Source organism: Globicephala melas, chromosome 7 (genome assembly GCF_963455315.2).
Source record: "Globicephala melas chromosome 7, mGloMel1.2, whole genome shotgun sequence".
In the NCBI taxonomy this organism is placed as follows: domain Eukaryota; kingdom Metazoa; phylum Chordata; class Mammalia; order Artiodactyla; family Delphinidae; genus Globicephala; species Globicephala melas.
In genome coordinates, this window is record NC_083320.1 from 108,078,489 (window position 1) to 108,092,884 (window position 14,396).

Below are 14,396 nucleotides of genomic sequence, written 5' to 3' on the forward strand. Positions count from 1 at the left end.
AAACGGCCAGTCTACCCCAGGCGCTGTCCTAGGTGCTCACCATGTACTAGCTCACAAGGACCCTACAGAGGAGCGCCACCACATTGGACACAAGAGGAGACTGGGGTTGGTACTTCCCAAGGTGGTCTAGGTGTGGGGCGGGGATTCAGTCGCCCTGCAGGACGACCCCTCGTGCTGCCCCCGTCCACTCTGTGCCTGGCCGCCGTGCTCAGCTCACCAGTAGGCAGGGGAGCTTTCTGTGTACTCTCGGTCTTCCCACATCCGGATGGAGCTGGGGCTGGAAAAAGCATGTCCAGAGTCTTCTGAGCTTTAGCCGGTTCTGGTGGAGCTGAGATCTGGGAAGCCAAGCGATGCTGACTGAGATACACAGTGCCTTTTCTGGTGCCTCAACATATTGGGCTGGCCAAAAAGTTCGTTTGGGTTTTTCCCGTACCGTCTTATGGGAAACCCCGAACAAACTTTTTGGCCAGCCCCATATCTCCAAGAATCCACTTCCTTCCTTTGCCATTTTGGTGCCCCAGACACCTTCCTTTGGAGAAGCGCTTTCCTGCCGCATCATGGGAGCCCAGGTGTACTTCGCTGAATCAGCAGTGGCTCTTTTTCCTTCCCTGGGTCTCAGTGCATTAAGTGCACACGTGGGCAGCTGAGGGCCCTTTCAGAATTTCCAGGGAGCAAGGCTGCAGTCTCCTGACAGGTCATTGGTCAGAGGGTGCGGGCAGCTACCAGACCCTGCCACAGTGTCCCTGTCCCCTCGCCCAGCCAGGCAGGGGAGCCAGCAGAGGTGACAAATTCTCAGAGTGTGTTACTGTGCCAGGTCTCCAGCTACATCATCTGGTCCTGAAAGAAACGGTGCTGAGCTCAGGCCGTGACCAGATCAGCTGTGACGGTGGCTGCTTGTTTGCGTTGCTGAGGGGGTACCAGGCCCCCCCCAGTTCTAGTTGCTGAAGCCTAATATCACACCCTTGCAAAGGGAGTGTGTAACAGTGTTTGAATGGAACCTCGTGCTCTATAAGCAGCACTTACGGTCATGAGCTCAGCGGTCCTCAGAGGGAGGCTCCTGCACCAGCAGCATTGCCTGGGAACATGTGAGAAATGCAGAATCTCGCGTTCAACCCAGACCTGCTGACTCAGAATCTGGGCGGCGGGGGCAGTGACCCAGGAAGCTGGGATGGAACAGATCCCATGCCCCAGGCACTTCTGATGCACAATCAAGTTTGAGGACCAGGGCCTCAGCTGTCAGTCCTGTTAGGCTGGGGGTTTACTATCTCTGTGTAACAGAGACAGGAAAGGAGGCTCCAAGACGTGGGGTAACTTGCCTGTGAAAGTCTGCCCTATGCCATAGGTGTCATCCTACCTCGAGATGGGAAGCATGGGTAACGTGCCATTTGAGAAGACAAGTAAGACTCCTAAGGGTGTTTAATTCCTTCCCTCCTTAGGGCCTTGCGTCTTGTACGCAGTGGATGGTGAGTAATTTATCTGTTCCTTCTTTATCCATAATTTAGCAAATTCCTCCCAAATGCTGCCAGGCTCCCAGTCTCCCTTTAGCCCTGAAAGAGAAACAGAGACGTGAAGGATGTTGTTTCTCTGGAGGACCCGCCATACTGAACCCTCGTTCCGTGCCAGGCTTGCCATGTGTGTCCGCCCTGGGGATCAGGCATTCTTTTCCTCTAGGGATCAGAGGTCAGAGCTGTGTGAGCTGCTGAAGCACATGTAAGAGTCCAGAGGGGAGTCGAGGAGTGAGTTCTGAGTAGGCAGAGCCCCTCTCAGGAGGATGGAGAAACATGGGGCCTTGGGAATGGACTGTGTCTGGGGACCTCTGAGCCCAGCCAAGCCTGGGGAGCCTGAGGCTTAGAATATGGGCTGGATCTGGGTGGGGATCAGGGACAGAGCTGCAGAACTGCCCGTGATGACAAATCCCACCTCCGAGGTGCCGCTCGACCTAGCTGGACAGAGTAAGATGAAGGAGAGGGCCATCAGCCGGGAACGGCCACGGCATAAGAGGCCTTGACACCAGCTCCACACACTGACCCGGACATCACACAAACCCCAGAGGCTGAGTGCAGTCCTGTGCACACACGGATAGGAGGGCTCCAGTCCGTCCCTCTCCCGGTGGGGTGTGAGGGCCTCCAGAGCCTGGACCCCGACCTTGGTCAGAGCAGGGACGCTATCTCACTCTCGGGTAACACCCGCCTCCTCTCCTCCTCAGCTTCCGTTTCCTCTTAAACTTGTACTCCTTTCAACGTGAAGATCAGTGGGCTTGACAAAGGGACAGGTGCAAATCAGAAGTTAAATAGTTGGGTCTCCTCTCCCAGTGAGCTGAAGCCACACCAGCTGTTTCCAGGGCAGGCTTTCTCCTCCTCCCGGGAAGAGCAAACCTGCTGAGCTCCTTTCCGTGGTCTTGGCATTGTCTCAAGTCTGAGCTTCTGTTGACGCCTGCTGAACCAGACACCTCTCCAGCACCCCCGCTACCCCAGCCTGAGAAGCGGACGGGTACCGAGCACCAGCATCCTCCCCAGAACCAGGCACAGCAGCCGGACTGGATCTTCTCCTCCCCTTCTTCCTGTCTCTTTTGAATTCCATTCTCTTAGAAACCCTCAGGTCCTCAGGAGGCGGTGGGCACAGGGTGTGGGGAGGGAGCGGTGGTTCCCTTTCCTCACTCTGTGCCGTGGGGATATTTGCTGCCTCCTGAACAAGCCCCAAACCCCACACAGCCCAAGCTGACAAGGTTCCCTCTCTCAGAGGAGCGTCCGCATGTGGACAGTGGCGACTTCATGTTGCTCAGCAGACCCTTGTCTCCCCAGATGCGCCCTCCCCCCACCCCGTTAGGGCTTCTTGCTGACTCCCACTGCTGTCACCATCCTGGGCTGGGGAGACAGGGGCTCCATTTTTTATACTCTGGCCCCAGGAACAGAGACAAAGCAGCGTTTCCTTTTACTTAGACCCTGTAGCTCAACTGAGGCAGACTGGTCATTGTATTGGAATAAGGCTCTATTTAAAAAAAAACAAAAAACCCAGGGGTAATAGCAGGGAAATATAGGTGGAGGAAAGCCTGGACACTCTGGGTTGTGAGTTACAGCATCCTCAGCTTTCAGTTCCCCTCCCCTGAGCACATCCCCCAAACGACAATGCCTGAGTATGAAAACTCCCTGAGCAAAGGATCCAGAGGCAGGAAGACACCCTCTCCTGCCTCTGCCCCCAGGCTGCAACTTCCCCAGTTTACTGATGCCGGGAATGGCTCTGATCTCCAGAGCAGGGAGTCTACCTCTCCTTGCCCCCTCGCAGGCCCCAGTACTTCACCCACCAGTGTTTTTTATGTGGCTGGCATGTTGCAGCCTGCAAGGCTCCGGTACCCGCCAGACATCTGTGCCTGTTTTTATATAGCAGCATCAGGCACCAGGGCAACAGGGAAGGCAGCATCACAGCCAGGAGGAGGAAAGCGTGGCTGGATCATTGGATGGGGTTTCAGAGCAGTGTAATAACATTGCACAGCACTTTGGCAGCCCTGGGCCCGGGGAGACTGTTTATAAGGTGACACACAGGGACCATGAGGGCAATAGTTTTGACCTTGAGAATGGCAGGCACATTCTGATAAAAGGCAGGTCAAATTCACATTGGCCTCGCCTGGCCGGGTACTTTGTGTGGAGAATTTGGTCTGCAAGCCCGGGGAAGGCAACACAGCCTCTCTGCACAGATAGGAAGGGTGACCTGCTGGAAGCTGCAGGCAGGTAACGCCCCTCCCCAGCATACAACCTGCAGCTGCCGGGAGCCCAGACCCCGACACCCGATGACCCACCGTGAGCTTTCCCTCCACGTCCTTCTCTTACCACTGCTGCTGGCATCACCCACTCAGCATCTCAGCAGGCCAGCCTTGGGGACCACCCCCTCCAGGAAGCCTTCGGGAGAACCCAGAAACCTACCCTTTCCAAAGTTACCCACAGACGTCCTTGTCTCTGCTGTACGGTCTGCTCCTTGAAGGCAGGGGCCTTGCCTTAACTATCCACCACGTTGCTGGGATGTAGTGGGTGCTAAAGGAAGTTTATTTTTAGTTAATTTTTATTGGAGTATAGTTGAGTTACAGTGTTATGTTAGTTTCATGTGTACGGCAAAGTGAATTTGTTATGCATATACATGTAACCACTCTCTTTTAGATTCTTTTCCCATATACACCACTACAGAGTACTGAGTAGAGTTCCCTGTGCTACACAGTACGTCCTTATTAATTATCTGTTTTACATATAGTGGTGTGTATATGTCAATCCCAATCTCCCATTTATCCCTCCCCCTGTTCCCCCTTGGTAACCATAAGTTTGGTTTCTCCATCTGTGACTCTGTTTCCCGGGCACGTCTTTCTTGCTCATTTTGACACTTAAACACACAGAGTCTAACTTTTCATGTAAATGTGTCGTGTCTCCTCAACCAAGTCCTAACCCTTCTGGGGACAGACCTCATCCTCTCTGCATCCGGTGAAGCCTGGGGCTGGGCAAATGCTAACTGCTCAGCCGACCTTGGCTGTCTTGCAAGAGAGATGGACAGTGGATACCGAGCTATCCGTTTCTTTCCTTGGGGCTCTTATATTCTGAGACCCATTCTTCCCCTGTTGTAGCTTGAATGCTACACCCTTTCAGTGTGAGATAACAACAGACCATCAAAGAAAAGTAAATGTCTTTGACCTTTTTCTTACCACAAAGGAAAGTCAGTTAGTAAACGTCAATCGTCAGCTGATTTCTGTTTCACTTGCATCAGGCCTTTGAGGCCAGAATCTAGAAAAGGAAGGAGAAACTCCAGTGTGAGCCAAGGAGAACTATCTAGGGCCACAACCGTTCCTGTCCTTCCTCTGAACCCAAGTCAGCCTCACGCAAAGCCATCACCCACTAAGCCCCCTGAAAAAAAAAGGCTCTCAGTGTAAGTAGCCCAGAGCAAACCATCAAGCGAGAGATGTGGTTGCCACGTCTGCTCATTGCTGGCATTGACACCGTTGTCATGGCATGAATTCTTCAAGGACTTGATGACAAACCTTTTGGTCAACAAACGTTTCCCTTCGTGCTCCTAAGGCTTAAATAATCTTACTCTTCCCAGAGTCTTCTGCCCCGTGCCTGAATTCTTCCTCTTGACTGGACCAGGTGGGAGATGGGAAACAGGAATGGGGTGCTTCCACCAGGACCCCTGAGGCAATAGGAAAAACCATTAGAGGTGGGTCAGGAGGTGCTGAAGACAAACCCTTGCAGGAAAAAGAAGTTCCCTGCACAGCTTCATCAGAAAACACGAGAGAAGCAAGGCTTTTGGTGGCAACAGGAGGGTCGACTTGTGTCCCTGGAGCCAGTGCCTGAGCACTGCTCTCTGTTGACATCTGAGAAGCACTGCTGGAGCCCCGAGGATCCAGCTGCTGCTAAAGTGCTGCATCCTATTAGCGGTGCCCAAGCTGCCAGCTGGAGTGGAGATTGTCGCCTGCATGGAGGGGCAGCACCTCTGCACCCTGCTACCTCCCAGGGGTGCTGCCTTTGACCAGGAAACACGCAGCGGACCACCCTGCAGACCTAGAGAGTCAGCAGGGCTCTGGCTGCTGCCACGTTGCAGATGGCACAGGAAAGAAGCCGTTCCCAACCATGGCAGCTTGCACTCTGGAGAGAGCACACATTTTAGAGCCAGGGATCCCAGGTTACAACACAGACTCTGCCTCTTTGGGCTGTGAGATGTCGACCACTTGCTCAAGCTCTGTGGAGATAAACACTTCCCTCTGGCTCGCTTGCTGTGAGGAATGTAAGTGGCAACTTACTTCACCCAGAGCCTGCTGCCTAGTAAGTCCTCCCCCTGCTTCCCCCCCGAGGCTGAGCCCCCAGGACTTGTGTCAGAACTTCCCTAGTCCTGGAACATTCTTCCCACCCCTGAAATTTCCCAAGGCCTCTAGGAGAGCATCAGCCTCCCCCCCATCCCTGCCCTCACTCCCCACCATGCCTCCATGGGAGGTGGTGACTTCCCTGCATGTGAGTTGGGGGCAGGAACAGCCCTTCCCTTCCTCTCCCTCTCTGGATCCACAGCTACGGGAAACATCTGTTGTCCCTGCCCTTGGCCCTGGCCTTGTGGCAAGGCCTGCAGCTGGGTGGCCACACGGGGGTGTTCAGAAGCCCAGAGGTATCAGGCTGTTTGACCATTCGGCCACCATCACCTAGATCAGCTTTCACTGGTATGAGGCCGTGCTTTGTTCTCCATCTGCCTGCTCCTTGCTTGATCTCTTAGACGGGCTACCCTTGAACCCGACACTATAGGACACAAAGGGTTTCGTGTATTCCCTCTTGTCGTGTTGTTGTCTAAATCACAGTCTCCCAAAATCGTGGTAAATGCCGCCCTCAGTAAGAAACCCCCTTTACACTGTGACTCAGATCCACATGCTTGTGGTGTGTGTGCACAAAAGAAATCAGAGCTCCCTAAACAGTATCCCGACTGCCCATGATGGACCTCGTGGTTTCTATGCTATTTTCTCTGTCTCCTCTCTCTTTTCCTGTTTTGGTTTCTTTCTTTATTTCTCCTTCCCTTTTTCTCTCTTTGCCTCTTTCTCTCTCTAGCTGGTTGTCACCCACCAGTGACCTGGGGCTTCCTGTGTGACAGGCACTGCCCTAAATAATTCATCCATCACAATCACACCACCCAGGGAAACTGTAAGCACCCTGAGGTCAGAGACTCACTTTTTGTTTCTTGGAAGCTCTCCTGGTCCCTGCAGTGAAACGGGAAAGAGAGGCACTGAGCATCCGGTGCTTTCTGACTGGCAGCCGGACGATGCTGGAAATTCCCGACAGCATCCAGCGTCTGCCTGGACCCACGGCATCTGGGAACTGGTCCCTTAGGTGAATGGCATTGAATTCCATGCAAACCAGGGTAATAATGACTCACAATCAAAGCGGTGGCTACAACTGAAAAACACCTATTCTGAGCTATGTACCACATAGTAACTGTCTATATAACATATATACAGTATTTATCACGTGTGTGTGTATCATTTCTAACACTTACCACAAAGTGGGTTTGTTATCCCTGTTTACACACACAGAAACTAAAGCCAGTCTGTATTAAGCATTTTACCGAATACGCTGCCATTAAGTTAGTCAAGCCAGGATTTGAACCCAAGGGTCATCAGAGTGATGTGGACAGTGCAGGGCGCAGTTTCATCCTCTGTTCCCCAGATAGGACTAGGCTTTCAAATAACTCTCAACAACTGTTACTCCGTGCCAGCCACGCAGGACTGTGAGTAAGACAGATGCGGTCCTGGGACTCGAAGAGCTTTCTCTCTGGCGGGGGCGTTGCAATCTTGAGGAGAGCTAGGACGGAAACGCACAGGGCACTTTGGGTCTCTACAAAAAGGGTGGAGGCCATTCATGCTTGTCCAATCTCAGGAGTAGACCGCTGTCTGTTCTGATCTCAGATGCACACTTGGCCATAAATAACATCTTTCTTTGCCATAAAATCCACCCTCCTCAAGCTGCTCATCGGCCCCCAATCCCAGTTCCTGAACTCGGAGTGATTCTAATCCCAAGCTCCTACTTACCCTTGAAACTCAGCAAGGGGTGGACTCTCATTCCAGGCTCGTAATCCAATCGCACAGTAACCCATCAACTTCCTGGGAGGGATTCGAGCTTACTCCAACTAGCCTTCTGCAAATATCCCATATCATTGATGCTGGCTGAAACAGCATGAGGTGGTGTAGCCAGTGAGGACTCTCACTGCAGCATCTCCAGAAGCAAGAGATCAAAGCCCAAGTTTCAGGACCCTAGGTGCCATGGATGGCAAGCAGTCATTTGGGGAGAAAACTGAGAACTAGAGAAAGGTGAGGGGCTGTTGTAGGGGCTAAGCTCTCTGCCTGAAATGCTTATACTCTTTTTTTTTTTTTTTTTTTGCGGTACACAGTCCTCTCACTGTTGTGGCCTCTCCTGCTGCGGAGCACAGGCTCCGGATGCGCAGGCTCAGAGGCCATGGCTCATGGGCCCAGCCGCTCCACGGCATGTTGGATCTTCCCGGACCGAGGCACGAACCCGTGTCCCCTGCATCGGCAGGCAGACTCTCAACCACTGCACCACCAGGGAAACCCAATGCTTATACTCTTGTTTGTGCCACAAACTCCTATTCATCCTTCAAGGGCCCATCCTGATAAACCCTCTCTGGGAAGCCTTCTCTTACACCAGCAGTTCTCAACCCTGAGCGTTCATCAGAATCACCTGCAGGACTGTTACCACAGATTACTGGGCCCCAGCCTCAGCGCTTCTGGTACAGTAGGTCTGGGGTGGAGCCCAGGAATGTGCATTTCTAACAGGCTCCCAGGAAATGCTGCTGTTCCAGAGACCACACTTTGACAACCACTATCTTATACCATCCCCACCTTCCCAGACATGCCCAAGCTTCCTCCTCTGTGCCAGTTCTGACCTAGGTGGCAGGTCTGGCCAGGCTGAAGTGTCACTACCCTGGAGTCCGGTCACATGGTGCAACTTCAACAAATTCAGCTCTGGTCCCTACGCCCAAACCAAGAAATTCACCCCAAGTGATCCAAGCCAAATACCTCTGGTCCTCACCCAGCTCACCCAGGCTCACCACTGAGCAGGGCCCTGCAGGGTTAGGCATGTCATCTTGAGGCTGCTCAGGCTCAAACAGGAGAGGTTCTGACCCAGGGAAATCAATTACACTTTTCTGGAACTCAGCTTCCAAATCTGTAAAAAGGGGACAATAATAACTGCTACTGAATGGCATTGTCATAGGGACTATTTGAGTTAAAACACATTAAGTGCTAAAAACAGTACCTGGCACATGGTAAGCAATTACTAATTGTTTTTAAAAGAAGAAATAGCAGGGCTTCCCTGGTGGCGCAGTGGTTGAGAGTCCGCCTGCCGATGCAGGGGACATGCATTCGTGCCCCGGTCCAGGAAGATCCCACATGCCGCGGAGCAGCTAAGCCCGTGAGCCATGGCCGCTGAGCCTGCGCGTCCGGAGATTGTGCTCCACAACGGGAGAGGCCACAACAGTGAGAGGCCCGCGTACCGCAAAAAAAAAAAAAAAAAAAAGAAGAAGAAGAAGAAATAGCAGTCCTTTCTAATGCTGGCTGCCTTGGACAAACTGACTTAAGAAAGGCTTGCTTTCACCTGGAAAATTCCTAACAGCAATCCTGGGTATTTGAGCTTCTACAACCATCCATGCCAACTTAAGGAAGGGGCTATTCTTTCTTGCTGAAATGGGAGGTGCATAGTGATAGAGTAAGCTCTAGGACTCTGGCCTCTGCATGCATTCATTTATTGTGTGCATTTATCCCCTCGATCATGCATTCCGTAAATGTTTAGAGTACCTACTGTGTGCTAGATACTAAGTCCCAGGCTGCACTTGACCACCCTGGATTGCAAAGTCCAGCATCCATTTGACCTTCTCCTATCTGTACTTCCCTCCCCCTGCCCTGATACCTGCTCTGTCTCTTTGCTGACTTGAGGCCTTGTTTTCTCCTCTCCGCCACCTCTAGGCTCTGTGCTGGCCTCAGAGCCCCCAGCCTGGCTCTCCTCCTCCGGGTCTCAAGCCTGGAGCCCCCACTTCCCTCCACCACCAGCCAGCTTCTTATCAGAAAGAGGCATCTGGCAGCTGCGCTGGGGAGAATGACCTCATCACGCTATAATTAAAGTGATTATCTGAGCGGAAATGACTATTATGAAGCAGCCTTCTCTGTTTTAATACGTGGAGCCCTTGATGGGAACATGGGATTTCCATGTGAACACTGATATTTCCGTGCTCTAATAAATCCTTCCTCTCACACATATCCCAGAGGAGAGGTTCCTGCTCTCCTGGACATCGTAGCCTTCTGGCTAGACCACTGAGCTTCTGAAAAACGCACTTAGTAACTTGGATAGCACCACAGAGTAGCCCTACCCTCAGAAGAAGGATGCAGAGGCCTGTGGAGGGTCTTAGGGAGAGATCCCTGGATAGGAGCCCTCCTGGGAAGGGCGTCTTCAAGTGAGAAGAGAGAAAGTGTCCCCCAGAGAGCACAGCCTTAAGTCCCGGCCTCAAGCTCGCCCACCAGACCAGCTGTGTGACGGTGGGCACATCAGTCTCTGAGCCTCAGTGTCCCACCTGTGAAATGGGTTAATAATACCATGTACCTGGTATGCTAGATGGATGGCAACTAAACCAACACCTGACATGTGTAGACACCCCACAGGTGGTCTGTTTTTACCATCATCATGAGAAAAGCTGAGGCCTGAAGAGGCAGGTGACACTGCACTAAACACAGTCGTGCCTGCCCTCACACCCCCACAGGTGTCTGGTGAGCACCTGCAGGTGTGGGCAGGGGTCTGAGTCAGGGTTGCAGCAGAGGTCCCTCACATATGGCTGGCTCAGTCCTGGAGATGCCATAATGGTGTCTGATAGCCCTGGGAGTGACACGATGCTCTCCAGCAACGGTCAGCGGACATGGAGAGCCTGGGCCCGGCCCTGTGCAGCCCCGGCCAGAGGCCTGTCTGCGTGCCACGCAGTTTCCCATGCACCCTGGGCCAGTGCACCTGTGAGCAGAGGGTGCAAGCTCGGCGGAGACACTGCAGGGCATGGGCAGCCGTCCTCTCTCACCTCAGCCTCTTCTGTTCTGTCCACAGAGCCCGACCCCGGGATGGCCTCGAGGGAGATGGACATCGCCGTCATTGCAGGTACGCTGTCCGGGGGCCCCTCAAACAGCCACGAGGGTCAGAGGAAACACTAAGGGCAGGACCTGCCATGGCCCTGCTTTCCTTCCCTCAAAGGTGGTTTGAAGGTGGACCGGGGGACTCTGGCTCTGTAAGAAAATGTCCAACACAGCATCCTGGTGGGTGAGGTGCCAAGGCATCTGCATCAGGTCCTGTCAGGGCCCTAGATGCACAGGGAAGCGGGGCTGGAGGGAGAGCCGCTCTGGTGAGGAAGGGGTGGGGTTGGGGGCTGACCAGGGTTCCCTGACTTCTCTCCCGGCTCCATCAAGCCACACTGCTTCTTGTCGTAGGTCTCACGCCCCTGTCTCTCCATCCTAACCCTGCCCTAGCCTTGCTCTGAAGCCCATACTGGCCCCCACTGGTCACAGCTGTGACCCAAACTGTGTTTCAGGACAGACTAAGTCTGTGAGCTATAGCTTGCCGTGTCCTTCAGAGCTTCACGCTTCTCCCTAGCTCATTCCTAGCTCAGGGAACTTCACGTTTCGACATAAATAAATAAAAGCAGGCAATCACCCTGATGTTCTCCTACTCACTGAACGGCCGGACCTTCTTTTTCTTAGACAATGCCATTAACATCATGCAGACAGAAGTGTCCCCTAAAGGCCGCGGGGAGCTGAGGAAATTGTCCCAAAGCTGGGACTTGGGAACGGTTGTAACCTCTACATATTCTCCAAAGGCCCCTCCCGCAGTAAACCCACCTTCTAAGTCAAGGCAGAGGGTTTGTTCTGGGGTTTCAAAGCAAACACCTGCACTTGAACCTCCCCACGTGAGAGCGCCACCCGTTAGTCCTACCCAAACTCTTTGGTCCTGCCCTCTCACCCCATCACTCCAAAGCCTGAGTGACCTCTTCCTTCTGACCAGCCGTCTAGCCACACCTCCCAGCCCCTCCTGCAGACCCCACCTCCCGGAGCACAGGGGAGCTGTGGGCTAAGGGGCACACACACCACACTTCTCCAGGGGCAGCCCTCGCCCCCGCCCGCTCCTGGCACTTTCCCGGTTTTCGCACTTCAATCCCATGCCCAGGAAACCCCTCAGCTGGGATTGTCCTGCTTCTAAAACTCAGTTATCAGATTTACAAAGTACAGCAGAAATGCTAAGGGATGGAGTGATTTGCTCTGCAGGGCCAGGAGAGTAAGGCAAAGCCGTCTTCTTAGAGGAGGTGGGAGAGGCTGGATTCTGAAGGCAGCATCCAAGTTTACCAGGAAGGCAAGGGGAGGGGAAAATATTTTCAGCAGAGAGAACATGTGCAAAGACATGGAAAATTGGTCAAATAAAAAGTGTTTGGAGAACCGTAAATCGGCCAGAGGGACTCCAGTAAGAAGAGTTTGAAAATGATTGCAAGTTCTAAATGCTAAAGTGTTACAAAGGTTTAGAGAGGGCCATTCATTTGAAGATTGAAGGAGACCTTCGATTAAACATGAATGCTTCTTGGGAGGGAAAGATATCAGATTGTTAACTGCGGTGATTTCTGAGCCGAAGGATTAAGGACATGTTAACGTCCATTTGTGTTTCTCTGAATTTGCCAGGTTTTAAAAAATGATTGTGTCTTTATAAAATAATTTTTCCACCTTTTTAATAGCTATATATAAAATACCTAATTCTTTGAATTAAACTTATCTCTAAAAAAAAAAAAAAATCCCTGAAAGTTCCAAGTCCCGTGAACCTATCAGTTTTAGGCAAACCCGCGAGCTGCGTTCCGTGGATGGTTCACTTAGGTCTGCCTCCCTCAGCGGACGGGGAGCGCCTCGGAGCAGGGACAGTTCTGGGATAAGATTCCAGCCTCAGTCTGAGGATGCTGCCCGGAGGGAGAGGGGAGGTCAGGGGTAGCTTAGATGGGCACAGGGGAGGGGCAAGTGCCCTGGGCAGGGCAAGAGAGAGGCAGGAAGGAGCCAGCCTGTCTGGGCTTGGTGTCTGGCCGGCAGCGTGTCTGTCCCAGCACAACCCTGTGGGTCCCGCCTGCGTCCTCCCCCATCCCAGCCCGGCCTCTCCCCCCGACACAGAGCCCTGTGCTTCCGCTCCTGCAGGCGTGATCGCGGCCGTGGCCTTCGTGCTGGTCTGCCTCCTCTTTCTCATGCTGCACTACATGTACCGGCACAAGGGCACGTACCACACCAACGAGGCCAAGGGCACGGAGTTTGCCGAGAGCGCCGACGCGGCCCTGCAGGACGACCCGTCCCTCCAGGACAACGGTGACAGCAGCAGAAAGGAGTACTTCATCTGAAGGACTTTACCAGGACTCACCTCCCGCCAACGCCTCCCCGTCCAGGAGAGAAAGCCCACCCCCCACCTGCAGCACCAGGCAGCCCGCGAGCGCCCCCCGCACCCCAAGACACACACCTCGCCTGGGACACTGGGTGCCGCCCAGTGGGGGAGGGAGCGAAGGAGGAACCCAGCTGCAGAGGCCTCTCCCAGGGACCCAGGCAGGCTCTGCCAGAGGGAAGAGAGGGAGGAGGTCGGCTCCCCCTGGGCCGCGCACTTTGCCACCTGCGTGTGGGGCATGGAAGTCCTCGCTGGGTGTGAATGGGGCTGTGGGCCTAGGAGTGGGGAGCAAGGAGTGAGTCATCATCACGCCGACTGCGGATAAAGACATCAAACGTCAGCCCTTGACATCTGAGGGGAACAGCAGGTGCCGGAGCTCAAAGGCACCTTTGTCTCCCAGGGATGCAGCTCTCAATGATTGGAAATAAATCTGAAACGTAATGGAGCATTCAGAGTCAAATGACGTGACTGTGATTGTTTAGGGAAAGATAAAGGCTGCCCAGGGCTTACCTGTTATCCATGCAGTTTTGTGTTCTCTGATCGACTCCGCCCGCTGATACTGGGACGGCCACTTCAGGCTCCACGGGGCGGTTGTCAGAGAACACAGTCTGTACAGATGGCTCCTGGCCCCCACCAGGGAGGGAGAGAGGGAGGGCCCAGTGACCAGCATGCGTCTTCCCCACTTGGGCACAGCTTCAGGAAACAGATGCACGAGTGCAGTGTCCCTCTAGAAATAGGTTGCCCCAGCCCCCAGGGCACTAGCTGAAGCATTGGTTCCTGAATGCCTGGTATTAGAAAGAATGGACCTGCTAAAAATACGAGTGAACCCCATCGGAAAAGGGTCCCCAAGCCCAATTCTAACGTGCAGAGGAGGCTTCCCTGCAGCAACAAGCAGTTCAACTCAGTGCTGACACTGTCTCCCTGGAGACAGAATCAGATTCCACAGGTAGAGGGCTCAGTCCTACAGGATCACCTTCACCACAGATGTCAGTGACAGACCCACCAGCTACAAACTGGAGGTTCCAACGACCCCCTGCAGAGGTTCGATTGATTTGCTAGAAGGGCTTGCAGAACTCAGAAAAACCAGTTTACTCACAGATTACCGATTTATTATCAAAAGTCATTGAACCCCCAACTGCAAACTATTACGTATACAATGCGTCAACAACAAGGTCCTACTGTAGAGCCCAGGGAACTATATTCAGTATCCTGCAATAAACCATCACATAAAAGCATACGAAAAAGCATGTGTGTGTAACTGAGGAAAAGAATATATGTGTGTAACTGAGTCACTTTGCTGTACAACAGAGATTAACACAACATTTTAAATCAACTATACTTCAATTAAAAAAAAAATATATATATATATATGTAAGGTTATTAAAGGTTAGGAATCTACAACCAGGTAAAGCAGATAGTGTAGGGTGAGGTCCTGAACAGGGC

General features: G+C 53.0%; 1 protein-coding gene across 1 annotated transcript in view; it reads left to right on the forward strand.

Moving 5' to 3' along the window:
- Nucleotides 1-14,180, forward strand: part of GYPC (glycophorin C (Gerbich blood group)) — a 44,552-nt gene extending 30,372 nt beyond the window's left edge. Inside the window, exons 2-3 of the mRNA XM_030840326.3 lie at nt 10,608-10,658; nt 12,719-14,180. Coding sequence (XP_030696186.1) covers nt 10,608-10,658; nt 12,719-12,915 — 248 coding nt within the window. The 3' untranslated portion in view covers nt 12,916-14,180. The remainder of the gene's footprint in view (nt 1-10,607; nt 10,659-12,718) is intronic.
- The last annotated feature ends 216 nt before the right edge of the window (nt 14,181-14,396 follow it).